Source organism: Falco biarmicus, chromosome 7 (genome assembly GCF_023638135.1).
Source record: "Falco biarmicus isolate bFalBia1 chromosome 7, bFalBia1.pri, whole genome shotgun sequence".
NCBI classification, from domain to species: Eukaryota; Metazoa; Chordata; class Aves; order Falconiformes; family Falconidae; genus Falco; species Falco biarmicus.
Window position 1 is genome coordinate 24,604,286 of NC_079294.1, and position 25,909 is coordinate 24,630,194.

General features: G+C 42.2%; 1 protein-coding gene across 2 annotated transcripts in view; it reads right to left on the reverse strand.

Annotated features, from left to right (window-relative positions):
* The window catches only part of PAMR1 (peptidase domain containing associated with muscle regeneration 1), a 59,484-nt gene that overhangs the window by 13,718 nt on the left and 19,857 nt on the right, over positions 1-25,909 (reverse strand). For both annotated transcript variants that reach the window (XM_056346995.1, XM_056346994.1), the window contains exons 4-6: positions 25,491-25,605; positions 19,672-19,889; positions 15,448-15,555 (exon numbers count right to left, since the gene is read on the reverse strand). In XM_056346995.1, the coding sequence (XP_056202970.1) occupies positions 15,448-15,555; positions 19,672-19,889; positions 25,491-25,605 (441 nt within the window). The remainder of the gene's footprint in view (positions 1-15,447; positions 15,556-19,671; positions 19,890-25,490; positions 25,606-25,909) is intronic.

Consider the following 25,909-nt stretch of genomic DNA (forward strand, 5'->3'; position numbering starts at 1 on the left):
GTCACAGAGTCACCATGCTGTTTCTCTGATGGCAAAACAACCAAGTATTATTAATAGACGTGTCCCTTTTGTTACCCACGCCTTTATCTACTGGTTGCTTGTTCTCTTGTTACACGGGATCTTCCCTCATGGTCTGTCCTGTTCTTTAAACTTTGCCACTGGAGGCACAGCCACTCATTTCATTTTTTCTTTGGAAGATTTTGTAACTTCATTCTTTCTCTCTACAAATTAAATGTGGGCTTGAATCTTTAGATAGATGTTCCCTGCCTCTCAGTACCACAGCTGAGCTCTCTGTTTTCAGATGTATCATCTAGCCCAAAAATCACATACGGTTACTCTAGTACCTGCCTCTACTGCTTTGGTTTGAGCTCTATAGCTTTTTTGCTCTTCAGTTTGACTTGCCTTTTGTCCCTTTCACCTAATATGCTTCAGGAAGCTCTTCTGCACCTTTTCCCATTACTTGTGAACACCTCAGGCAATGGAGTTTTGAACAGTTACTGTGAAGGGAATGCTAGTCTCTGTGTGCTTCAACCAATTCTCTCTCATCTTTTTGTGGATAGCTTCCCATCAGGATTGTGAATCTGACTGGTTCTTACATCTTTCAGAACGTGCAGTATATTCCATTGAATTTTAGGACAGCCTCCTTTGTTTGAGGTATTTTACTGAAGCCTTTCAACATTCTCTCCTGGTGTAAGACTATATCCAACTCTCCAATAGAGGTTTCTCAGAATTCAAAAAGAAGGGAAAAGAACATTTTGTAAATGTCATTCATTCCTAGTTCTGCCCCCTTACCCTCTGGATAAACATACTAGCCATAAAATCCAGCCACCTGAGCTGACCCAATTCCCTTCAGTTTCTCAGCTCTCTAAGACATTTGATATGATCTCAGTTTCCCTTGCCTAGGCATGATGGGCCTGATCCTGCCATCTGTTGGGTATTTCTGAGTGTCAGTCCTCCTCTGGACAGTCCAGCTTTCAGAGTCATGTGGGCTGGATCCCCTTCACAGCCCTCACCCACCCACAGCCATCCCCATACCACCTTGTATCCACACCGAGCTATACCTGTGCCTGGTCTAGCCTGACTGCTAGAGCAGGGACTGGTCTGTGAGCTGTTGGACAACACTTCCTTGGGAAGCAGGTCATAGACTGGCCAGGAGCACTCCACGAGCTTGAACCATTCCTAGGCCACTAGCTAGACTGCTCTGCTCCATATGAAATAAATGATTCCTACTGCCCTGTCAGTCTGGCTTCCTACCTTCAAGGTGTCTTAGACACATGTCATTTGTGCTGTGTTTGGCTATACCATTACTTGTCCATGGCAAAATGAGAGAGGAAGGAGTAGGAATATCTGACTTTATAACCCATGGGAGGACTTTCTTACTGACACAGTAGTGGTTAAAGAAAGAATTGGCATCCACAGGTCTTATCCTACTTAAAGGCCTTATCAACATTTCCCTAGTGTTAGTGCAATGCCCTCTGAACAGCAGTCACTGCCCAGCTTTTCGTGAGATTAATACCTTACCTTTTCAATCAATGCACTTTGCAAAGCAGGCAGAAAAAGAAGCAAAAGACAAGGTAGAGAGCTTCAGACAGAATTACATGTGAAATGTACCATGAGTCAGTATACTCACCCCAAACTATAAAGTTTGAGACAACCTTGCCAAAATGAAACCAAGAGTGTCAGGATTTCAGGTTGCAGTGCTCGGTCTCTGCACCTTTCTCTCCACAAACAGAAGACCAAAGCTACCAGGAACTCAGAAAACGGATTAGGTGGCTGCAAATTCTACTGTGTGATGGTAATGGACAGCTAAATATGAAAGACATTTATTCAAGGTCTGCCCAAAAAAATATGAGCAACCCAGAGACTCCCAATCTTCATGCTATGATGTCGTCACACCTATAAAGATTCTGGTGAATTTATATCTAGAAAACAATAGGAAAACTGGAGCGATTTCAGAGAAAGGTGAAACTAATGTTAGGGGAATGCAATCTTGAGAGTGACTAAGAGCTAAGAATGACCACCCTGGTTATGCAAAAGCTAAAACCTACAATAATCTAAAAGCTAAAACCAGAAAGGATACTGTAAAATGCTTAAAGGAAGATGAAGAGATATATTCAGGCAAGATAAAATTCAGAATGGGAGAATTCTTACTCAAGAAAACCTATACAAAAGTCTCCTTGCCAAATATTTGAAAGGCGTAATAGGAAGAAAGGCCAGGTTGGATGGGGCTTTGAGAAACCTGGTCTAGTGGAAGGCGTTGGAACTAGATGATCTTTAAGGTCTCTTCGAAGCCAAACCATTCTATGACTATGATTCTATGTAAGTGGAAATGATACATCTCAACATTTGAAAATTGAAGCTTTGAACAGACTTTGGAGAGAACAGGGTGGCACTAGCAAGCCCATTATGAGCTGCGAGGTTTTCTTGGTTTAATTTTTCCATATTTTACTACACAACATGTTCCTGGGAAGTTCCACAATTAATCCATACAGGCATATAGGTAACCCTTGTCACTTTAGGGTCTGAGGTGAGTTTTGGCCTGGTACAGTTCATAAGAAAGCAAAGTAGGAAGGTATAAGACAAGGTGGCTACAGACACCTCTGGCAGAAATGCTCAGTCATGACAGCCTAGTTGTTAGGGAGAGAATAAAAAACAGACTTGCTGCAAGTGTCTATATAACTCACAGATTCCCGATAAAACTTGGTACCCTTCTTGCCTCTTACTTTGGTGTCTCGGAAAAAAGAAAACAATACTTCTGTCCCAGATGAAACATTAAAATGGCTCCAAGTTTCACAGAAAACTTTCTGCAATCTGAGAAAAACTAGACTAGAGGAACAGTAAGTTCCTGAATTTTTAAGTAAAATGTTCCATTATTAATAATAACGGTGCAAATTCCTCTCCCTTTTAAATTATATGTAAGAGATATTCCTCAGATCTGAATTATCTGCCATTTAGAAATAGTTTTCATGCTCATTTTATCACCACTGAGATAAATTAGATGATCTCTTGAGCTACATTTTTCTCTCTTCAATGTCCTTCACATCCTGCCTGATGGAATTATCATTTGCTTTTGTCCCAGGGTCCCTTTATTAAATGAACACCGTTTTTTTCTGCTGCCTTCCTCTCACCCACTTCCTTGTTAAATAATATAAACCCCCTCACACATATCATACATTATCTCTAAATTCTGCACAACCTTTCAATAATATATTACATTCCTAAAATAAATGTCATTTCTCATTGCTGGTACTGATAAAAGGTTTACATTTCCATTTTTGTCCCCCCTGAAATATTAGGTGTAAGCTCTTGTAATTGTATGGAGTTTTGTTCTTAATTTGCTACAGTTTTTTTTAATACTGCTACTTCTAAAGACATTTATCTTGTTGCATATTCCCAGGTCAGAGTCTGGCTTTCAGGCTGACCTGTGCTAATGTATATAGCACATTTTGACCATCTAGTAGTGGCTCTGGGGAACATTTTTCTATGTACTTGTAATATTGCTTTTGCATAAGGTGTGCTGGCATGCTTAGTGAAGGCCAAACACTGAAAATGGCCACAGAAACTGCACTTGGTAACAAGTAGGGGAGTAGAGCAGCTTCTGCTGTTATGCATCCTAGCATATGTCTTCTTCAGAGAGACAGTGAGCTATGAACTTGCTTTGGGCCCCGGGTGCCACCATCCTAACCAAACCAGTCTAATGACTGTCAGAGAAAGCCTGATAGAGACTGAAACTGAAGAAATTTAAATAGCTATCCTCAGAAAGAGGACTTTTTTTCAGGAGAATGCCTAAATGACATTCTTTCCTTCAGCAAATGCTATCATGATCCAGCATACTGCTAAAGGCCGCAGCAGGCCCTGAGCCAGAGGGATGCTGTGCAGGGAACCTCAGCATCAGGATTTTGGATCCTGAGCTTTGAGGTTTCCTGGCCCCACAGCAGTGGCTGGCAAGTGCTCTGGAGCCAGAGAACCTGTAAACCCCAGAAAGCACAGCTCCAAATTATTGTTGCTGGAGGGAGCATGACATGCAGAATATGTGGAAGTGATTGGTTTTTCTCTCTGATTAAGGAAACAATAACTTAAAAAAAATCCAGCAGAAAATATAAATTTCATTGAAAATTTACTGCTATGAAACCATTCTAACAGAAAACTCCCAGCTGGCTCTACTGACATACACTTCATGTAGCTCACTGATATGCAGTCACTGCCTATGGTCAAGCCTGCTGAAGTCAGTAGTGGTAAATCCCATTACCTCTGACTTTTGGCCTGCCAGTCTCTGATTTGATCAAATTATTTTTCTTGGTTTAACTTTTGTTTTGAGGGGAAGTCTTATTACATGACTACCTAAGTATCATTATATAACAGTTCTTAAAGTTTATAATCTCTGTATTTCCAAAGGTTTTATAAAATTAGTGTCTGTCTGCGTCTTACTGCTGAGGAAGCTATAGCATGGAGACACCAAGTGATTTAGCTGAAGGCAAACAGCAAGTGAACAGCAGAGCTAGGAACAGTACTGTTATCTCCTAATATTCTTACTATGTTTACTTCTAAACTGACCCAGCTTTGTGCAGAAATCAGCATTAAATAATTATACCATTATGTAATCCACACATTATTCTCAGCAGCAATGTTTTGTACAAAAGTGGTGGAGCCATACGGGCAAAACACAGGAGTTAAGGGGGGAACCAGCAATGAACAGCTTAGCAGTTACTGCTGGGTATTGTGAAACCCTTTGCAAGGTCCTGTGAGTAAAGAGCTTTTCTGAATTCAGACTTAACAGAATTTGTTGTCTTCACTCAGACCTTATTTCCTAATCTTGGCCCATGACTATGTCAGCCCATGCAAATCTCTGATACCATTTATTCCTACACTCATCCCTTCTCTCCCCAGCGTGCACCCACAAGGTGAGGACACCCCAGGTTCTCACAGGGTTTGCTGGCAGAAAAGAACTGACATGGGGGAGGACTCAGATGGCTCTCCTGAGACATCATCCCTCTGCAGCTTGGCATAGCTGCCCAGAGATGGTTAATGCCTAACACATAAACCCACAGAGGCTAACTTTAGCCAAAAGCATAAGGACATTGGCTGTCAGAACATTTTTGGAATGGCTGTGTCCTCAAGGAGGGAATGAGGTAAGGGATTTCTGGAGGCCGTGACTCAGAGTGCTCAGCAGAACTGCTTTTTTATTCCTTTTCATAAGCAGTGAGCAGGGCTTTCAAGCAAACATATGAGTTTGACAATGGATTTGATGAAATAGCCTGCCAGCATCGGGAGGCATCAGGCCATCCCGCCATCCTGAGGCAACGTGGCTCTGCACTCTCCTCTGCCCAGGGCTGCCAGACCTCAATGTGTCAGGTCACACACACTACAGGGCAGGAGCTCTGACTCCAGGCTTCTGCTTTATGAGTCCCAGCATTCTTGTCTGGCTCCTGTCTGCCTTCAAGATTATCTGCATGCTGGGATCATGGGCACATCATAAGCCTGCTGATAGCAACACTGGATTCATGAGGCCCTGCAACGCCTCATAGAGCAAGCCGTGTAAGTAGTAGTGGGAGCATCCTCCCTGTGACACTGCTGACACTTTTCCTGAGGCTGCAATCATTTCAGCACAGGCCTTTTTCCTACAAGGAGCAAAATTCACAGTGATGGCACTTAAGCTCAGAAAAGAGCCTGACATCTTCTGATGCTGCTCTCGAGATCACCTCTCAGCTCAAGCTTTCCTGAATAAATGGCAGCAAATACTGTGGGATCCACCGTAAGGACATTAACTTTCTTCCCACCTCTCCTACACTGGAAAGCACTGCTGACTAGGAAGCAACACACTGACAAGCATGCTGCCCAGCTGTTCTTCTCCAGACCCTGGCAAGAGCTGGAACAAGAGCAGGAGCGGCTTGATGTCATTAGCTTTCCTATGTGATCATCATTCTCCCCCCAGCAGGAGCAGACTGCTGGGAGCTGAACCGCTCCAGAGGACAGGTGGCCTTGGTCAGGACTCCCTGAATGAAATGCTTTCCAGGGGTGGTGTGTGTTCACACGGGCCATGTCTGAGGGGGATGGTGATGTCTAGCATGCTTGCTTGTCTTCTTTGTTGCTCTTTAGAACTTTTACTTTTTGGAGCTGGCAGGCTTTGCATTTTAGGTGAAAAAAAAGAGTGTTGTTGCAACTTTTACAACCAGAAATTAGAAGGAGGTGAGCAAGGAAAGATAAGAGTCCTAAGGTTTAGGTGGCAAATTATTTTTTTTTAAAGCAAGACTCTCAAAGCAGAGAACAAATACATGCAAACACTGCAGCAGATTCGGTACAGGAAAGGGCAAGGAAACCACTGTGATAAAAAGGTGTTCACAGTGGTAGCAGTGTTTTCTGGAATAAGGAAACTCTTGGACCTCAAAGAATGAGGATGCTCTGAACAGCTACAGCCACACACCCAAGCACCACTGCTCTGCTTGATCATGCCTGTCACCACAGACTCAGCAAAAAGTGGGTGAGGCTTTAGGTGATGGTCTCAGAGGTACCTCCAGCCTCTACGTTATCACAGGCACTTTATTTGGCAAGGCTAAGATACTAACAGCCAGCTCCACAAAGGCACCCACGTTGTGATTTCAGTAGCTAAAAGAGCAAATAGGTGCCTAAATGTCACTTAGGAACTGGCCTTTAGTATCAAATACATGTCCTGCAGGGGTAACAAGGATTATTCCCCAAAAGCACCTCCCTGCATTGCAATAGCTTCCATTCAAGTTGCTAGAAAGGGAGGATTTTGGATAAACCATCTCTGCCCTCACTTGTGTTTCAAAAGAAAGGAAACTCCCCACCCTCCTTCATGCCTCTTGTGATGCCCCAGGACACATTCTCCCAGCTCCATCCCCAGCTGCAGCCACAGCTCATGCAGAAATGCTGCGACAGAGAATTCAACATAAAGATTTTTGGCCTTAATTTATCCCCCATGAAAGAGTCTTAGAAGTTCAAATCTCTTTGCATTGTTGCTTTTTGCCAGTCCTCACATTAATCCTGGAAATACCAAAGGAAATCATAACAAGAGCAGTTGATCAGCCAGTCCCAAGGACCAGAGATAGTAGATTTCCAGTTCTTCTCTCTGGGCCTCTTTGCTTTGCACTAGGAATAATTACACAAAACTATGACGTAATCTCTACTGAAATCCAAATCCTTTCATTCCCTTCCAGCCAATTGGAACTCCCCACTGATGTTTTCCAGCTCCCTGCGTCTGTGAATGGGACCGTATCCATGTGAAAATATGCTTGGATCACCCACTGTGATTTATTCATCCGGAGGCAATTTGGAGGTTGTTGCTTACAATTAGCCACTTGATCTTTATCAGCATTGTTCTTAGCCCTTAGAAAGCTGTGTCTCTGGATACAACCTTTCCGGTATGGTACTTGGATGGCCTATTTAATTATACAACTGGACCTGTTTGTGCATGGGATACTGGAGTGAGTGAAATTCTAATGATCCTTAATATTCACTTTCTCTATCAGTGGCAAGAACTAATATTTAGAATAAGTTCCCCAATGTGTCCCTTGGAAAACATCACAATATCACAGTGCAGAAGAGAGCACTATCTGCTCAGAGGGAAGATTGTAGGGCAGCAGAGAAGCTGATACGCTCACTATTATACTAAATTACAAAGGATAGTAAATCATCTTGAGGTGTTTCATTTTGGAGATGTCAGCTTTCCAGCTAAACAGGGACAAAGTCAAGCAATGCTTGATGGAAAAGACCCTCTAAAGAAATGTTTATTGCTTTGAAACAATGTTTGTGCATGTGCATTAACTGTACCAGGAAAATACCATTTAATAATACAGATTTACCCTAGCATAGCTGACAGTTTATTTAGTATTTTGCAGGGATCTGAGCTGGATTTCAGACAGAAAAGTAGATGTGGCATTGCCTGTTTAAGAAAAAGAGATGGAAATTACCAAGTGTTGAGATGAGAGTGTAGGGAAAAAGAAAATGAAGGGAACTAAAAAGCAGGAGAGTACTAAGGAAGTAGCAGGGCAATTTGGTTGGCTGTGAAATGCAGTTCCTGAGCTCCTGAAGAAACCAAAGAGGAGTATGGGAGCCATAAGAAAGAGCAAGTGGGATACTGCCTGGTTGTTTGTGTCGTCATTCCTACTGCCTGGGGCCATTCTGCCTTGGCAGTGGCTTGTATCAGCTGCAAACAGCATGTAAGACAGTGAAATCATGCCCATGAGCACAACAAAGGGAAGTGTGTAAGGTAGCTTGCCTCAGAGATGTTTGAGTTCAAAATCCTCAAGGAGGATCAAAGCCTTTGAATGAACTTTAGGGGGAAAAGAATTAAACTGTCAGTGTTTAAGCACACTGGTTATTCCAGCAAACTTCTGAAGTAGCTTTAAGGTTACCCCAGAGCACTGCAAGAGCATGCAGTTGGTACACTTGGCCCCCAGAAGCTACGAGCAGTGTATCAGTAGTCTTAAAAGAGGACAAGGAATCATTAGAGGCAGAGACCCCAAAACTGTAATCTGCTCTGGGCCATCCTTTTATTTCTTCTAGCTCTAGCTAAGAGGCAGAAAACATCTCCATCAACAATTTTTTACCTGTACACCAGCCCACTGCCAACTGTGACCTTTGCAAAAGGTAGGGGCAAGCCTAAAGTGTGCCAGTGATGCAGACTGGGTTTTTTGGCCTGCATGCAGTTACTGTGTGCTGAAGAGCTAATTTATGCCATACATTAGAGCAGACCTGTCAGGAAGACTTAGTCTCCTAAGTGATTCAGTGATTAAATGTCAGGGAGAAGTCTCTTTGTCCCATACAGTGTGCCAAGAATACCTGTCATGTTGCTTGGTCCAACATGTGCTTCTGCAACACTGATTGATCCTTCCACATGGTGAGTCATACCAGGGAGAATAATGTGGATGGTTTTATCTCTAAGGCATGTTAGCAGACTGAGGAAAAAGCTCAGGATTGTTTTGAGGTAGGGCAAGAGGAAATTCCCTATTAATCCATTTAATGTGGTTTAGAAATACACCTCTTTTCCTATGGCAGGCCAGTCCTTGGATGGATTATGTTGATAAAGAGATAATTTCTGATTCATTTAGATGATAGGGCTATGCTCTGGACAGAATACCATGGGTTTTTACCAGCCATGTTTCACTTTCGGAATAACTAAAAACAAATGGCTAGTTAATGAACACTGAGAAAATAACAAAGGGATAAGAAGAGCTGTCAATAAAGCAGATGTGCTGTCTCTTTCAGCCTTGCTGTCAGCTACACTTACTCACTGGTGTTTCAAAACCCTATAAAAACATTATGAGATCAAACATTGCTAAATGGCATGAGCAACTTCCTCCCAGAGAGAGCATGATTTGCCCAATCCAACAGCTGTATTGACAAAGCAAAAGGAAAGAGAAGTCCTAGGGATCAGTTTTCTGCAGGCTGATTCACAAGCAGCAGTTGTTTAGTGATTGTTTCAAATGTTTGTGCGAATTTCCATCCTGAGCCATCAACCTCACTTTTCTTGTAGGTGTTTCCATCCTATGGGGCATCTTGGCTATTTGGGTAACAGGAGCCAGACAGCTTTAGTTTATTACCCAGTGAATTAAAACAACTCAAAATTGATGTTAGGTTACCTTAAAGCACCAGACATAATATTTGATGGTTTGCCGGTTGCTGTGTGAACAGTACCAGCATCCTTCTAAGTAAGGGAGAAACCTCCGAGAAATATACTGAAGCGAAAACTAGGAGCAGAAATCTCTGCCTCCATGTCAAGAGAAGCCCTTTGAACGTACACACTAGGCACTAAACAACACAGATCTTGCCTCATAAACACATGATTCTCCTGGAAAGGAGTATACTGTGGGGCAGTATCGGGCAGCAAGGATAACATACTAGCAAACGTCTAGCCAGCGTCACAATGTTCTTCTGATCAGCTCAGAACAACAGAAGGCATTATGCCATCAGAACTGAACTTTGAAGGTGACTTATTAAAAACCTCCCTGAGGACTGCAGTACTATTCTCTTACCTGTCTTTGCAGAGACACGTGGGTCAATGAAGCTTCCTGTATGACTGCACTGGCCCTGTCTTCACTGCAGGATTATCTCACCCTGTCTGAACTAACTGTCCTTCTTAACAGTCTTGCCCATAAAGAGCAGTTTAACCAAGTAACAGTGCTCAAGGCACAAGTAGTGACACTACATTACTTCTCAGAGGGAGTCCTAGGAAGGTTCTGAAGAACAAGCCACCTCGGAGAGCATCCTGCCTGTGATCACACTACAGATTGCTATATGACACACTAAAGGGTGGTGCTGGTCTAAGCTTTAGCCTGTAACCCCTAATGGGTCTGCAAAACCTGAGAACTGCCAAATTCCAGTTACTGATTTTTGTTAGTATGTGGGTCTCAAGGCAGGTGAATCCTTGGATTGTGGTAGTTAAAAATGGCCGCTAGCCTTTACTCCTTAGCAGTTCCAGGTATATATGGTTTTGACAACAGGAGGAGTTCTTATTTCCCACCCTATACATGCAAGCCTAGAGGGAGGACAGTAGAAATGTGATGGATAAAGTGTGGCATTAATCTCATTTCTTTGATATATCCACCTTGACACAAGTAGGGATAAACTCTGTCCCTTTACAAATACTGTAATAAGCCATTTCCCATTGGAAAAGGTGAGCAAAACACAATGAACAACCAAAAAAACCCCAACAATGGCAGAACTAGGAATAGGGAAATTAAGAGTCATGTTCCTTTTTGGAACATTTTCCCTAACTGGAATAGGACTGATTTCAATGCCAGAGTGGCAAGAAAGGGCTCAGAGGCATTTAGCTATACCTGAAGTTCTCCACTGTAATCATGCAGCATAGGCAAGGTCCAACACACGTGAGCTGCAAATGGCACAATATATACCAGTACCTATAGACAGGAATTATGGCACTCCTTGAAACCTGTTACTGAGAATCTTCTGACCATTTTTTTAAAAAAATCAAGCATTCCCTTAGCAGACTCTGCATTACATGTCCACGGTTAGGTAAGAAAACTAGGTTTAATGTCCAGAACCTTTCCCCAGTGCCTCATTGTAGATTCTGCTGCATTAAAACTCTGTCTAGCCTATGCCAAGCACTCACAGCTGGGCTCATTTCTCCCGCAGCAGAACAAGGCAGGGGGTGGGGGAGTGTTAATGCTCTCTCCCTATCTTAAATATGAGTCAGTTAGTCTGTTAAGGGTGAGGGTGTCCTCAAGAACCAGCCCAAGTCACAGCTGTATGGGGCCAAGAAGGATGGAAGAGGATTATATCAGCAGTGAGGAAGGGCCTGAAAGCTCTATTCAGAGGCCTCTTGGAACATAGTAAGGCCAGCCCTAGCAACATCAAAGGCTACAGAAACGAGTTAGTTTATACAGCTTATTCAGTTGGATTAGGCCCTTCATTAGGATGCAGAACAAACCTTCTTGGCAGACAGGAGCAAGAAACAGAATAAAAATGGAAATCGGATCTGAGCCCTGAATTCCCCATTCAGCACAAGTTCCTCTTATTTGCGTAAGAACTCTAGTTCGCCTGTCTTTGTTTGAAATAAAGGTAACAGGAAATTTCAGGGCAGGATGAGGTCAAGGTCTCTTGCTCTGGGGCCAGCAAGCCCTGGGAGGACTCCTGAGTCAGAACACCCCGTCCTAGCAGGAGGACAAGCAGAGGAGGAGAGCATTTGCCATGTGTTACCAGCAGTACATCTCTCTACAGCTGCATCTTCAGCAAGCAAACTCAACACTGAGACTTTGGAAAAGACCTTTCATAGTTTGAGTTGAACAAGTAGTTGTCACGCTGTACAGAATCATTGAGTCTGATATCTGAGTGGATGCTTTTTAGCATGCAGAGCACCAGGATGTTTGTTACCTTTTCCCTAACGTGCATCTTTTGAGGAAGTTGCTGCTGTGTTTCAGGGTATTGCAGGCTAAGAGAACAAGATGATCTGGTTTGGGGCATTTTTTTAGTGCCTCTGATTCCAGGATTTGAATTGAAATCCATAGAGGTCAGACAGAAAAGTCTGAGTTTGACCTCAATCATGTCAGCATGGCTAAGGGGTCACTGGGAGGGGTATGCAGGTATACTGCAAATTCAGTTTAAAACCAGAAAGAAGCCCAAATATTTAAAATAGGAATTTGTTTTCTCTACTTACTGTTTCATCATAACAGAGCATGCATATGTGTAAGAAGGTATTTGTTACCGGTGTCTAGGACAAGTCTTTATTGTGTTTTAAGGCAGAAGAAAGAAGGAAAGATCACCCTAATGGTTAGCATTTGTTTTACAATTTCATATAGGTGGGTTTTTTTTAAAAAAAACACAGTCTCTGGAGTCAAATCATACATATTTAGGTAAGGTATTTCTTGCCCTGACACAGAGCTGGTTGAAATTTTAACAGCATTTCACTTCATGGTGTTGAAGCCTTTAAATCACTATAATAGCCCCTCAAATTGTAAACAAAAAGACAATTTTCGGGCTGCCATAGTAGAGAAAAGAGTCTGCTAGTTATAAGCAACCTGTGCCTTTAATTGTTTTATTAATATTTCAAATTGTAACTGACGGAGTAATTAGGATTTAATATTACCCCAGGAAAGCAGCTTGACCAATGTTGATCATCCTGTTAAATAGATGGAATTTAGTTTAATGAGGAAAAAGTAGGTTTCTTGTGGTTTATCTGATTAAACTGATTTCTGTAATTCCAATAGTGATTCCCACATCTTAAAAACTAAACTTGATGACAAAAAGACACAGCTGCATTGGGATGGTGAGGGACTTAGAAAATTCCTAATTCTGTTATGAAATGTTCATTGCTGAATTTGTTTAATTTGGCCTTAACTTAGTCCTCAATAAAATAATCCCACAGTCTCCCTTCCTCTGAATCATGTCCCTTGGATTTCTTTAAAGCCCTCATACCTCCCTGGGTACCTCCTGTTGCACCACCATGCATCAAATCTCTGCGTGCTTTTAACTTTAAGGGGCTCTAATTTTCTTCTCTCTTATTTTTCATCAACATAAATCCGTTTACTTTAATGAGATTATGCCTGACTTGCTCCAAGAAAACCAGACTGAAAGAATCAGCCTCACAGTGTCGAAAGTCATATTCAGTATTCCAAAAGTGACCAGTTTATGATTGTTTTCTGTAGAAATAAATGTATTTCCCTTGGCTCTACCTCACAAGACAGCACTGTTGCTGCAAGACCTAACAGACAGAAAGATTTTGAGCATGACATGATCTCCTTGTAACACTTAAACTGTTCAGGATTTCTGTTCAGGAATGTTCAGAAATGCTGTTCAGGAAACTACATGACTAATTTTTAAAGAAATACAGCCATGGCTATTTTTTTCCAGTTCTTCCTTCTGCTCTTAAAAAACAAATCAAAATTTAATTTTCTGCCTTTTTTGCCCCATACACTGGAAAATACTTAGCATACATTTTGGCAAAACTGAATGAAATATATAAGAAAAAACTTCTTTGAAGCCATACAACAGAAATTTGCCATAGTGTTTTCCCACTGTGAGGTTTGCTATTCATGTACAAGAAAAAAAGTCAACCTTTTTCTATGTCATGGAAGGCAGCAATATAGGTGCTGGAAAAAAATATTTCCTAGCATAAGCAAAAGGCAAGCATACAGCCGCAGACACCATAAAGTAACAGTATTTTATCCATCTAAACTGTTATTTCACAAATCAAACTACAGGATTGCTGTCAAGTTAAAAATCTTACTGTATATATTTCTAAGTGTCTCCTCCTTTTTATTCTGTTACTACCTATACCCTTCATTGTTTACAATAAGACAGAAGTCTCATCCTGTCGTTTTTTGACTAGCTTGTCTGTTGTTTCCTGTGTGAGTTGCATGGCTGAAGTTTCTACATTAGTATTACAAAAGAAAACTAGTAAAAGAATGTGAGATTCATTTCTTGCCTTCACTGTAGTGTAGAGCCTGCCAAAACTAGGGTTGAGGTTTGCTGGAAATTTAATTAATTTGAAATTTAGGTTGGTTCTGAACCAGGCAGGAATCTTGTTCTTTTCTTAACTCTTTCCTAAAGACAGGAACTGAACCGATCTCACAGAGCAGTTGCAACAAGCTTGGGAGTTTCCAGTCCCTAAGTAACCTGCTAAACAGCTACTCACAGGCAAGAGGCTGTTAGCAGAAGAGCCAGCCACATTAGCCCTGAGGTCAGGAACCCTCAATTTTCAGCAACCCCTTCCCTACAGAAGACATACCAGGAACCTGTGCAATCTGGCAGAATGTAGCATGCTGTTCAGAACCAAAACTTTTTCAGGCTTATAGAAAATGCCAAACTACCTCTCCTCTGGTCTACTGGGAGAAAAGCAGAGTCTTATGAGTTACTTCTGGATCTGTAGGAATCAAAAGGTCTTTTATCTCAAAATGATCCACGCAAGGAGGTACCATGTCACTATGATTTAACTTCCCTGATGAAGTAAAAGCAATTCCAGTAGAGAAACCCACACCTGACAATGGCACATGTGGTGAAAAGATTTTCGAAGTAGTGAGGTTTGGTGTATGTTGGCTGCTCTGACATAGAATTGAAAACTCTGGAAGCAGGCAAGGCATTGTGTGCCTTACCGCCAGAGTAATGCCACAGCAGGGCACAGTAAGCCATGCTTTCTGTCTTGAGTCAAATATGATCCCAAGTGTATTTCACTAGTATCACTGAAATTGTCCAGGGTCAGCTGGAGCTCTAGCTCAGTGACTTTAAATATTTCATAATGCTCCTTTCAGCTAGTAGAGATGATATGGGATTTATCATAGCATATGTCGCACAATTCTTACCCCTTCTTGCTCTTTCAAGCCCTATTAGATGAAGACAGACATTTTCTCAAGCATGAAGAATTAAATTACTAGAACAGACAATTGATTTGAACTGATTTGAACTCAGTTATTTCACAATTCACTCGGCAAGACAAAACCACGTGTATGCCTGTATGTACAGTGAGGACCACCAACACAGATACGGACAGAATATCTGCTTTTCCACTCGTTTTGGTCACAAGTCTCTGTCACTCATGGTGCCAGAACTCTACCTTCCAGATAGCTGTGAGGGAAGACAAACTTCCTAGGACTGACCTTGGCTAGAGCACCAAGCACAGGTCTCAGCTGGGGTATGTGCTTTTAGAAGAGAAGAGCTGATCCAAACAGTGGAAAAGGGCAGGCAGGTATATCTTTATCTGATAAGGCTAGTCCATTAAAATACTTCTTGTGTGCTGTTTCCCAGCTCCAATTCTGTTTTACCGTTTTACACATAGATATAAAGCTCCAGAACTATTCAGTAGAAATCTTCATAAAATGTGATGCAATATGTCTTAAAAATTGCCACAAGAAGCTCAGTGCATTCTCTGGCACTGTGACTGACCTCACCTACATTATCGATGACACTCCTAACAATTGATGGCCTGCATCAGTGACAACCCTGGAGGCTGGTCATACACACAGTGTCTGTACTCACAGTTTTCACAGCGATTCCCTGTATAGCCAGCCAGACAGGCACATTTGTAGGTACCACTTTTGTCTAGAATGCACGTTCCATCATGAAGACATGGAGATGAAGAACAAGCTATAAAAGAAAAGCAAGACATTCATGGTCTCTCATAGGATAGGGGTCCTATCTGTTTTTCCTCATGATGGTTACATCTTGGGGTAAATTATGTATTCTGGTTAACAGTTAGGAAGACACAGTCAAGAGCCTAATGCATGACAAAACGCTTTCTGCTCTTCTCTCTTACTTACTGGAGAGGGGATCTTATAAGGGTGGGCAGTTCTTTTCCCAGCATTCGTCACTTTTACCATTTTCCTTTAACTGTAGTAAAGTGGTAAGAAAAGTTTGTGGAAGAAAATTAATTTACAGCAAACTCCAACAGTGTTTACAGCTTAGCCTAAATCAGTTTAATATCAACCTACATTTCTCCTGCCATTCATCCCAGAGCTTAGGGATAAGTTCTGGGATCCATGGTTCTGATGGGCTTTTTGGGTCTCAGATCTTGTCATCCCAGACTTTGGGAGTTGCTTTGGCCTTGAGGAGCACTTCTTTGGTGTTAAGATCAGGAAGCTCTGAATGGTCATGATGACCGTAAGTATGCAGGGGAAGAACTTGCACACCATAAATCTAGCAGTGATACACTTCAAACTGTACGTATTAGCATGAATTAATATCAGAATGTGTAATTGTGCCATTTAATATCAGCAAATTCCACTGTGCAATAACACACACTTTTTAAACACACTTTTTTTTTTTTTTTTTTTTTTTTGCGCCTGCTTTAAGGGGAGATGAGCGAGTAGGACACAATTTACTTTCAAAAATAGAAAGAAATCACTTCCACTTAGATTATTTTTCAAACTGAGTGCAGGTTTTAGCAGACAGAAAGCGAGCCAAAAATTTCAAGATTTAGATCCTGTTTAAGATTCAAGTAACTCTAAAATCTGAGGTGTTCAGGATCTGATGCCCTGCTTCAAGTCAATCTCAAAAAACCAAGATTCTGCAGCAAAGTTCACATCTGGATCCATACCAGAATTTGAGTTCAGTTTAAGCTCACATTGACTACAAAGCATATTCCTTGCCATGTTAAAGAATTATCCAAGCATGCTTGATAACTTGCAGATTAAACTTTGAAAACATAATTACTAGAAAGGTCTACATTCTAATTCATTTAAAGATCATCTTTGTCCTACCACACTAAATACACTAATTACTTCAGTTATGACAGAAATATGAATCTTTGTACCAGTCACTGAGTTTTGCAGCCATGAGCAACCTACCCTGGGGGACCTATGGTGAGGTTGTGTACTATTACATTTAAAGCATTCTCTCTGTTGCTGTCCAGAATGGCAGATATCAGAATCGGCAGTTTTCCTTGCAAAGACTCCACTTGAAGCATAATCTTTGAGTGTCTTTATATCCAGATGGCAAGAGACAAGAAATATATAGATGCCACATATATATTTCTCTGGAGGTTTCATGTGGTGATGTAACAGCAATTCATAATGACTGGGTAATTAATATTTTCCAGGTCTCATTGAAGACCAAGGTCTGACTAAGGACAGTAATTCACTTGTTAAAAGGAACATATATGTGGCAATTGTACTGTATCCAACGAACGTAAAATATCACTGAGAAAGGGAAGGAGAAGCAGAAAAGCCTGTAGGGACTCGTATTTTGTAGTGACTGGTTGGAAAACAGTGAACTTTCAGCTTTGTCCTTGCCCCAGCTTTGTCTCATGATTCTATAGAAGTAAGCATGTCAAGTGAATAAGTGCTAGATACTGTCCTTTAAAATGCCTGATACTCAAGAGCACTAAATATTTTTCTTTTTAAAGGAGTCTTGATTTCCTGTCTTCAGTCAAACATGGGACAGTACTACCAAATATTGAAGCCCCTGTGTTGTGTCAAAGATCACTAGCTTGGGGGTACAGAAAGTAAAGTGTTATTGAAATTCAATAACAAGCTTTCAACTAACTAGATCCAGCATATGTCTAATCCCTAAGAGACCCTGATGCCTCCCCATCTGGGCCCCCATTCTTCTCATCTGAACTCTGTTGAGTCACTTCTAGTCACTCATGCCAATTACTGGTTCCCATTTAACACTTGGCATGGAATGAGACCTAACACCTGCTTCCAGACCAGGCAGCACAGCAGGTTCTGTGGTTTTGTCCTTTAATAACTGCACATGCAGTGACCTTTCCTAAAGGGGATATAGGCTTTGCAGCTTATTTTGTATCAATCAAAACCTTTATGGCAGTTGAACCAGTGACCTCTGTGCAGTCAGTGCCACTGCTTCAGCAAGTGCTGACTTGTAAGGCAGCAGAGAGCTCAGAGAAAGGGAAGACAGAAACGGAAGCAAATCAGTTCTGAGAGCACAAGACACTTCTTTAGTCCTCTCTGTTGTACCACTAAGGTGCTGGGGACATCAGATAACCTCCACAGCCTGGTCCACAGCCTGTGCTGCTGCTGCTCTCACCTGCAGCACAGGGAATTGCTCTAGCAAGCCCTGTGCAATCTGCTCCAAGGACCTTGGCTTTTCCACAGTGCTGTGCAGAGAGGAAAATTTTCAGGGGAAATGCTTCAGTTTACGATGTGCTGCCAGAGCTTTCGATGCTGTGTTGCTCCTGCTTTCAATTCTACACTTCCCCATGCATGCTGTATTCTTCCCCTAAACTGTACTGCTGGCCAGGTTAATGCTTCACATAAAAAGACACTGGGAGTGTTTTAAAAGCCTTTCACTGCAGCTACACATTAGGCCAGAACAGCCTCATAATAAAGTGCACAATGAGACCTCCTCACAAACTCTAAGAAGCCCTTTGCAATGTGCTCTGTGTGGATTACCACACTTGCAGCCACCCAGCCTCAGAATAATTACCACTAAAAATGGGGCAGAAATAAAGTGCTCAACAGTATTCGAATAGCAAGTGTTCCCTGCTGAGCAGAGAAAACAGAATCAATTCAGCTTGCACCATATGGAAAATGTTAGTTCCCTGAATGTAGGCAGCCCTTATGCAACATAGCCCACACCACAGTCATTTGTTCTATATCACCCCTCCTGCTGTAGCGCAGACGAACTATCAATAGCTCACTGCTCCTGCTATGTTACTAACAGGTACTAAAGGTAACGTTTGAAGAACAGGGCAGGCTAAGAAATGGCATAGGCACTGCATCTGGCAGTATGCACATTTCAGATTGCTAGTTACACCCCTGATCATTGTTAACAGCTGATCCACTGTAGATTTGTGCATTTTTATAATGATTATACTAAATAACTAAACCTCCTGAGCCAGATACACCCTGGACGACCTCATGAAATAATGGGGTCTTCCAGGGTGTGCTGAAGGCAAGTTATGGTGAGTCATAGATCCTGCAGAGGTTATCTATAGCGAAGCAGCATGCTCTGATTAGCCTTCTGTGCCACAAGTACTGTGGATAGATTCGACCAAAATTCCCTATGTAGCTAAACAAGGAAGATCCAGAAAGAGCATAGAGGCTGCTTCAAATGCAATGGCAAAATAAGGAGCCAGCTACACTTTCAATGTTATTGTGCAGTCAGAATAAAATGATGGAAAGCAGTATGGGGGACTGAAGCACGGAGTACTAACAGAAACACAGGAATTCTGGAGCCCTGCTTCTGTCATTGAGTTCATCACAGAATGGGAAAAGCCTCTGGTTTTCTTTTTCCTTAAAGAAAAGAATCTGTCCTTTGTACACAGTTTTGTTTTTTAAGTTGTAATGGTACGATACATGAGCCAACACAAAAGTCATGTCAGGGCATTTCCACCGAGATAATTATGAGGCTTTGCATCAGGTTTTTGCTAATTGAGACAGCGTCTGTGCTCCTGCACACAGGATTGGGCAATTCTGCAATTGCAGATACACATGCCCCTTCCTCTATTTCCTTCTGTGCTCTTAGTTCTCAGACTCAAACAGAAAAGTCTCACAAAACAGCAGCTGTTCTGTGGTGGCTGGTGCTGCCTGTTCTTCACACAGGTGGAAGGAATGCAGTCTTTGTTAGAAGAGCCTCACATTCACACACCATTTGACAGCTTTTGAATCTTCCCTGCACTGACTTTGTGTAAGTTGCTCTTGGCAACACAGCATGCAAGTTTTTAATGAAGCAAAACAGGGAGAGAGATTAGTGAAATTGAATTAATGAGAATTAGCGGCATGTTCCACTTTGGGATTATTTTACCTGTAATTTCTTCAAAGACAGCATGAAATCCATCAAAGTTCTTGGATCCATCAGACTGGAAGAGGACATGGAGTGAAGACCCAGTGCTTTGGATGGGAGGTGGCCTCTCATTTCCACAGAATTTCTTAATTATTCGGCTGTCCAAATTGTCCCCATCACGGACCTCCACGTAGTCATACTGGCACATGTAGTCAAACTCCAGGCTCAGCATGGAAAATCTTGGGGAAGAAGGACACACAGTCAGACTGCATACTGTCACCTGTGCGCCCTGACTCTTGATTTATCTGGATGTTCAGCTATATTAGTGACTGCCCCACAATGAATCAACAAGTCCCTAATCACATGCAGTCCCCCTCAGTCATCTCAATTTTTGCATCATGATCCTTGGAAGCCAGCTCAACTCTACACAGTTGCTCCATAAGAGTATTTCAGTGGCAGAACAGTGAAGTCTAAATTGAAGTAATACAGTCTGCTCACATGCATCAAGTCCCTAATCACATTACAGTGTTAGAACTTTCATCTAGGGTCAGACAATGTAGGGGGCATATTTCTACTGTGGCTGCTTGCTAAAAATTTTTCTATTTCCCCTAAATAAAGTTCTAAGTACTGAAAGTAACAGTATCAAAGACCAAGGCTCGAAAGATATTTACATTGTGATGTTCAGAAGCTGGCAATCAGGGGTTGAAGGAAAGCTTAGGGATGTAACAGAAGCAGAAATACGCAGAGAAAGAGAATCCAAAACACTACAGCATGCTTTGCATTAGAAAATAAAATGGTAGTAAATCCCCAATGTCTGGCACTTGCCCTTCTTTGAGGACAGAAATAAGGGACAGGAGTTAGTGCAGAAGGGAAATATTTAAAGCCTTTTCCCACAATGTCTGTCTTTCCTAGGTTTGATCCAGCCACTGCACGAGGCTCTTGTTCATTAACAGCAATGTTATATGCTGCTGTTTGAATTCAGTGGGGCACAGAGCCAAAGTATCCCACCAGAATATGAATGAGAGAGAGAGAGTGAGAAACACCAAGTGCCTCTTGGAGCATAAGCAATGGCCAGGGGTGCTGGGCCCAGCCTTGGTACAGCAGATAAGAATGAGGGAAGAGCTGAGCCTGAGAGGCCATGTTCCTAACTGTTCAGCAGAATACTTTATAAATGAAATTTGTTGTGTACTCAATCTTCCTAAGAACTCCAAACACCACAGATGTGTACTTAGGTATTTAGGATGAGGCTAAACTTCCCACATTGCCTATTCCAATATGGGCCTAGTGCCTTGCAAAGACTGCATTTCCACATCAAAGAGATGAGACAGACTTCGGATCTGCTGCTGGATCTCACAGTTTGAAAAGGCAAGAGAGTACTGGAGCCTATTTCCTGCTTTTCTCTTCTTGGGACTCAGGCCCCCGTATTAGAAAGGCCCCCGTGTTATGTAAAATGACCTTTCTTTGACATCTCACGAGCTAACTTACAGAGGCCTCTTCATTTCGTCACCTTTGTTCATCATATGATTGGTTTTAGAGCATCAGGAGTACACTACACAGACAAATGAATAAGCAGTTGTAGGAACCTACAGCAGCAATGGAGCAGCACCCCTCAATTTTTAAATCATCTAGTGGAATGTAGAATAAGAAAAAAATTACATCTGCTTTAAGTATGCATTAGAGAGAGATTAATTCAACTTAGCTTTGCATAAAATGCATGAGTTGAAGTCTCATTCTGTCGGGTTTGCCAGAGATATCCTCACAGGCATCAGGTTATGCACTACATCTTCAAAACATTCTTTCACTGGCAGATCATACCCCAGGGGTCTACCCTTATGGAAGTTACAGAGCAATACAAATTAACCCATTCATTCTTGTCACACTTATCAGGCTACAGTTTATCCTGACTCAATCCTGCAAATATTTACTGGTTGTCTGAACTGATACATTTCTGATTAAAATTAAGTATGTGTGTGTACAGAAGGAAAGTTTCTGGGATGCCCGCCATGTAATGGGGGCAGTATTATTTATAGATGCAAAGGTAAATTCTGTCTAGCAGTGTGTTCCTGAACAAAGAATATCAAGAGATATTCACACAGAGTGAAGGCACAGAATGAGAGCACCTTACACAGAATACTGTTTTTATTTGTTTGCTTCCTCTGCTTTAAAAAATGATGAAAACAGAGTGGGAGATGTGAAAGGCATAGAGGGTTCTGGTTTCCATTTTATTTAACTTAGCATAGAAGCAGATGCACTGTACTGATGACATGGGATTCCATGATCAAAACTCAGAATTGGCAGGTCTGGAAACCTGCCAAAGCTTTTCAAAACCTCTTGGCTGTGGCCCAGTTGATGGGACCCTTTACAGACCATGAGGTCTGTTGCTGTTTCAATTACAGGTACAGGCAATGTAATGAACCTCAGTTCCCTCACCTGTGAAACTGTAATTATATCATAATTATTTTGGATATTATTAAACTAAATGCTAATTTAGTGCTACAGGTGTTCAAATACAAAACAGAATGCAAAGTATTGTCTTGATTTCATCAGTGTGTACAGTGTGAATACATTCATCAGCCCCTCTGAGGAAAGCTCCTAGCCAAACGAAAATATTTAAAACTGCAACTCTGCTGAGGCATTAAAGAAAATGATAGAAAGTTGCGAGCTACTTCTACTGTGGTATGACATATCCCTGATGATATGGCTTGGGCTGAGGGAGCCTATACATCACAACCTAAAGAAAAACAAGGCTGGAAAAAAAGCAGAGAAAACAAACTACCACCACAATCTGGGCACCATTTATCAAAACAGCTCTGCTTAGCCAGCCCCCAGAGGACTGTGTGGCACAGCCTGAAGCAAGGGAAGATTTATCTGTGCTCCTGAGAGTGTTGCTCTTCCTGCCCTATGTAAGCAGAGACAAACCACTTTGTTCCCCTTCTGTATCACACTGTCCCCATCTCTGCCCTCACAAGCCATCAGAGAGGCAGCAAACAGGATTTGTGCACAGAGAGAAGAAAGGAGTTCTTTTGTTAGCAGCTGTGCTGATTCAGCACAATGTTGGCATTACAGCTCTAAGCAGGGTTAGCATCCACAGAGGGAATCAGTGTGTTTATATGAAAATGCAGTGACATTCAGCATGAATTGTTTCGTTCACTGAATTTTTATATAAAAGTCTCAGGTGGCCTGCTTAGTTGTACCTGCCCTTTTGTGTAGGAATGTCCTAAAGGAGAAGCTTTAAGCTACATCTACCAGTTTTCCACAGTATCTAACTGCTCAAGTACCTCAATGGCCAGCTTTGAATGGTCCACCTTGGAAACCTCAGCTGATTCAGAACACACTCCAGGATTACCTTATGTGAGGTAGATACAAGGTCTCATGCTCCGGGTTTGCTCTTGAGGCTTCCTCCTATGCCTTCTGACTTGCAGGGTGGCAGAATTAAGTGTGGACATTCAGGACAGTTCCTGATCTTTCCCTAGAAGTGTCACATCATCTGCGGGGTCTTTAGGCACCCAGACATCAAGCTCAGCTCAGGCTGGGCACAGGGCTTTAGGCTTCTGTCTAATGCCACCCAGCTCAGATAAATGTAGTTCCTGACAGTAGAAGGTTAGACGATCAGGCTTCCCTCTTGCAGACTTTCACAATTAGAATGTAACATTATGTCACATCAAAGAGATGCCTAGTGTGTTTAACTGTAGGAAGGACGTACTGGAGAGGGTCCAGTGGAGGGCTACAGAGGTGATAAGGGGAGTGGAGCATCTCCCTTATGAAAAAAGGCTAACAGCCTGTTTAGCCTGGAGAAGAGAAGACTGAGAGGGGATCTCTACTAATGTATATTAATATCTTGAGGATGAGTGTCAAGAGTATGGGCTCAGACTCTTTTTCAATAGTGCCTAGCAGCAGGACAAGGGGCAATGGGCACAAACTGAAACACAGAAAGTTCATTCTGAATATGAGGAAGACCTTTTTTACTTTGAGGGTGACAGATCAATGGAACAAGCTACCCAGAGAGGCTGTGGAGTGTCCTTCTCTGGAGACATTCAAAACCTGCCTGTACACAATCCTGAGCAACCTGCTCTAGGTGAACCTGCTTTAGCAGGGGGGTTGGACTAGATGATCTCCAGAGGTCCCTTCCAACTCTGACTATTCTGTGAATCTGTGATTCTGTGATTCTGTGATAGACGCAGGGAGAAAGAAAAAAGCACTCTCTGCAGGATGCCCCTCATGTTAAAGTTTTGCATCTTCTGGTAATAGCAAAGGTAAACAGTGAACCGTACAGATCTCATGTGATGCATCTTCCTAGCATGTATGTGGGTGGCCCTCAGGGCCTGATTTCTCCAAAGAGTTGGTACATCTGTTAGTTTAGTTTACAGCATTCCCCATTCCTCTGCCTTGAAGCGGATGACAGTGTCCTTAGCTCAGCCACAGCAAGTACTGCTGTTTGATCTAGTGTCCTTTGCAAGAATAGCCTTTCCTCCTTTTCTTATACCTTGTGCCTGGTGCCACCTGCCTGTCAACTCTTTACCCAGAGATGGGTGCATTCACTAGTGATGTGCATACAGAGGATCCATTTCCACTCTCACACCCACCCCCATAAAAGTGAAGACAGGGTGAAACCAGTAGCTCTTGAAGCATGTTTTAAGACTTACAATTGACAAAGCCTTATTCAGAAACGTAAAAAATACCAGATTACCACCTCCCTGAGTTTGTGCAGTTCCAATCACACGTGTAGCTAACATCTTTTAAAAACAAGGCAGGTACAGCTCATATCAGCTAAGGCTGATGCAAAGTTGTGTCATGAGAACACAAAACTCCTCCTCACAGTATTGCTGCCCTTTGTCTCCTACACACTTCTCCAGAGTCAAGAGGTTCCAATGCTACCCAGGCAATAATTGCAGCTGCTCAAAACTACACAATAGGCTTGCACTTGCAGGTCTGGAAAAAAGGGCATTCATGTGGGAATGCCACAAGCTCTTCCTTTCTATTTAATCATCTTCCTTTTATTAAATATTAAGTCTATCTTTAAACATATAGAAAGAAATCTGTGTCTCTTGGTTCTTTTGCCTAGCCTCCAAAGTCAGTGAAATATTGATGTGAAGGCTTCAGCTACTGTTTTTGCTATATTAGTGAGTTTTGAATACAATCCCCTGCCAAGCTTCCTGCTGCACGTGAGCTACACACATGTGAAAACAGTATTAATTACCCCAACTAGGGGCTCTTCTGCACTAGGCAGAACACCCAATCAAGAACTGTGAGTTTGAATCAGCAGGGGCGTGATAACAGGTCTAAGCATACGTAGGTCAGAGGAGACTTGGAGAACTAATGACATCCTTCAGACACAGGAATGGTAAGAGGAAAAACTGAGGCTGGTGGAGGACAGGGCTGGTAAAATGAGTGAAAGGAAAATAAGAGAGGGAGAATGTAGGCTAAATGCAAGGCAGGACCCATTGGCAACTATCTCCTGGCATGAGATGTCATATCAAAATATTTCTACAGCTTTTCTTCAAAGAATGTCTTAGCCTGGTAGACTCTTCAGAAAATGTTGGGTGCTTTCGTTTCAAGGTCTTGAAGACACCTCTAGAGAGATACATTGTGCCCAGTATCTGAGAAACACTCCTTAGAAACCAGCTGTCCTAAACTGGAATTGAAGGCACAGCACTAATGATTTGTGCAGTGGCTGCCCATCACAAGCTAAACCGGGGAAAGAGCTGAGGTAGTAAATGCAAAGTGGTGGCACTACCTTCATTAACCCAGGGCTTCCTGCTGTTGACCCTCGTTGACTTTTGGTTATTCATGCCCCAATGTCCACCTGAAACCAGTGCTGGCGAAAAGTCAGTATGACCTACCTTAATTCAATGTTAAATCCAGCTTGAACGTGAATAGTCCATTCGCATCGTGCATTCAGTGGGTAACCCTCCAGCAAGATCTGACCTCTAGAAGCCCGAAGAACCTGCCCACACCCTGGGGAGCAAAAGAAGTAAAAAAATACGTGTGAAGGACCTTCAAGATGCATTTGAAGAAAATACATGTAGAAATAACACCACAATGAGAAGACAGGGTGACTTAGGAAGATACACACTTTTTTACACAGCAGAATATAAAATAATGGGACAGCCACACAATGGCTATGAAGGATTATGACTCTGTAAGAGTATTGTCTAGGTGAAGAGCACCCCTATAAAAATTTTAGTTGATCACTTCTCCCTGGTTTTCAATGCAGCCCCACAAAACCATTTCTTACAGCTTTTGTCCCACTCTTGATTAG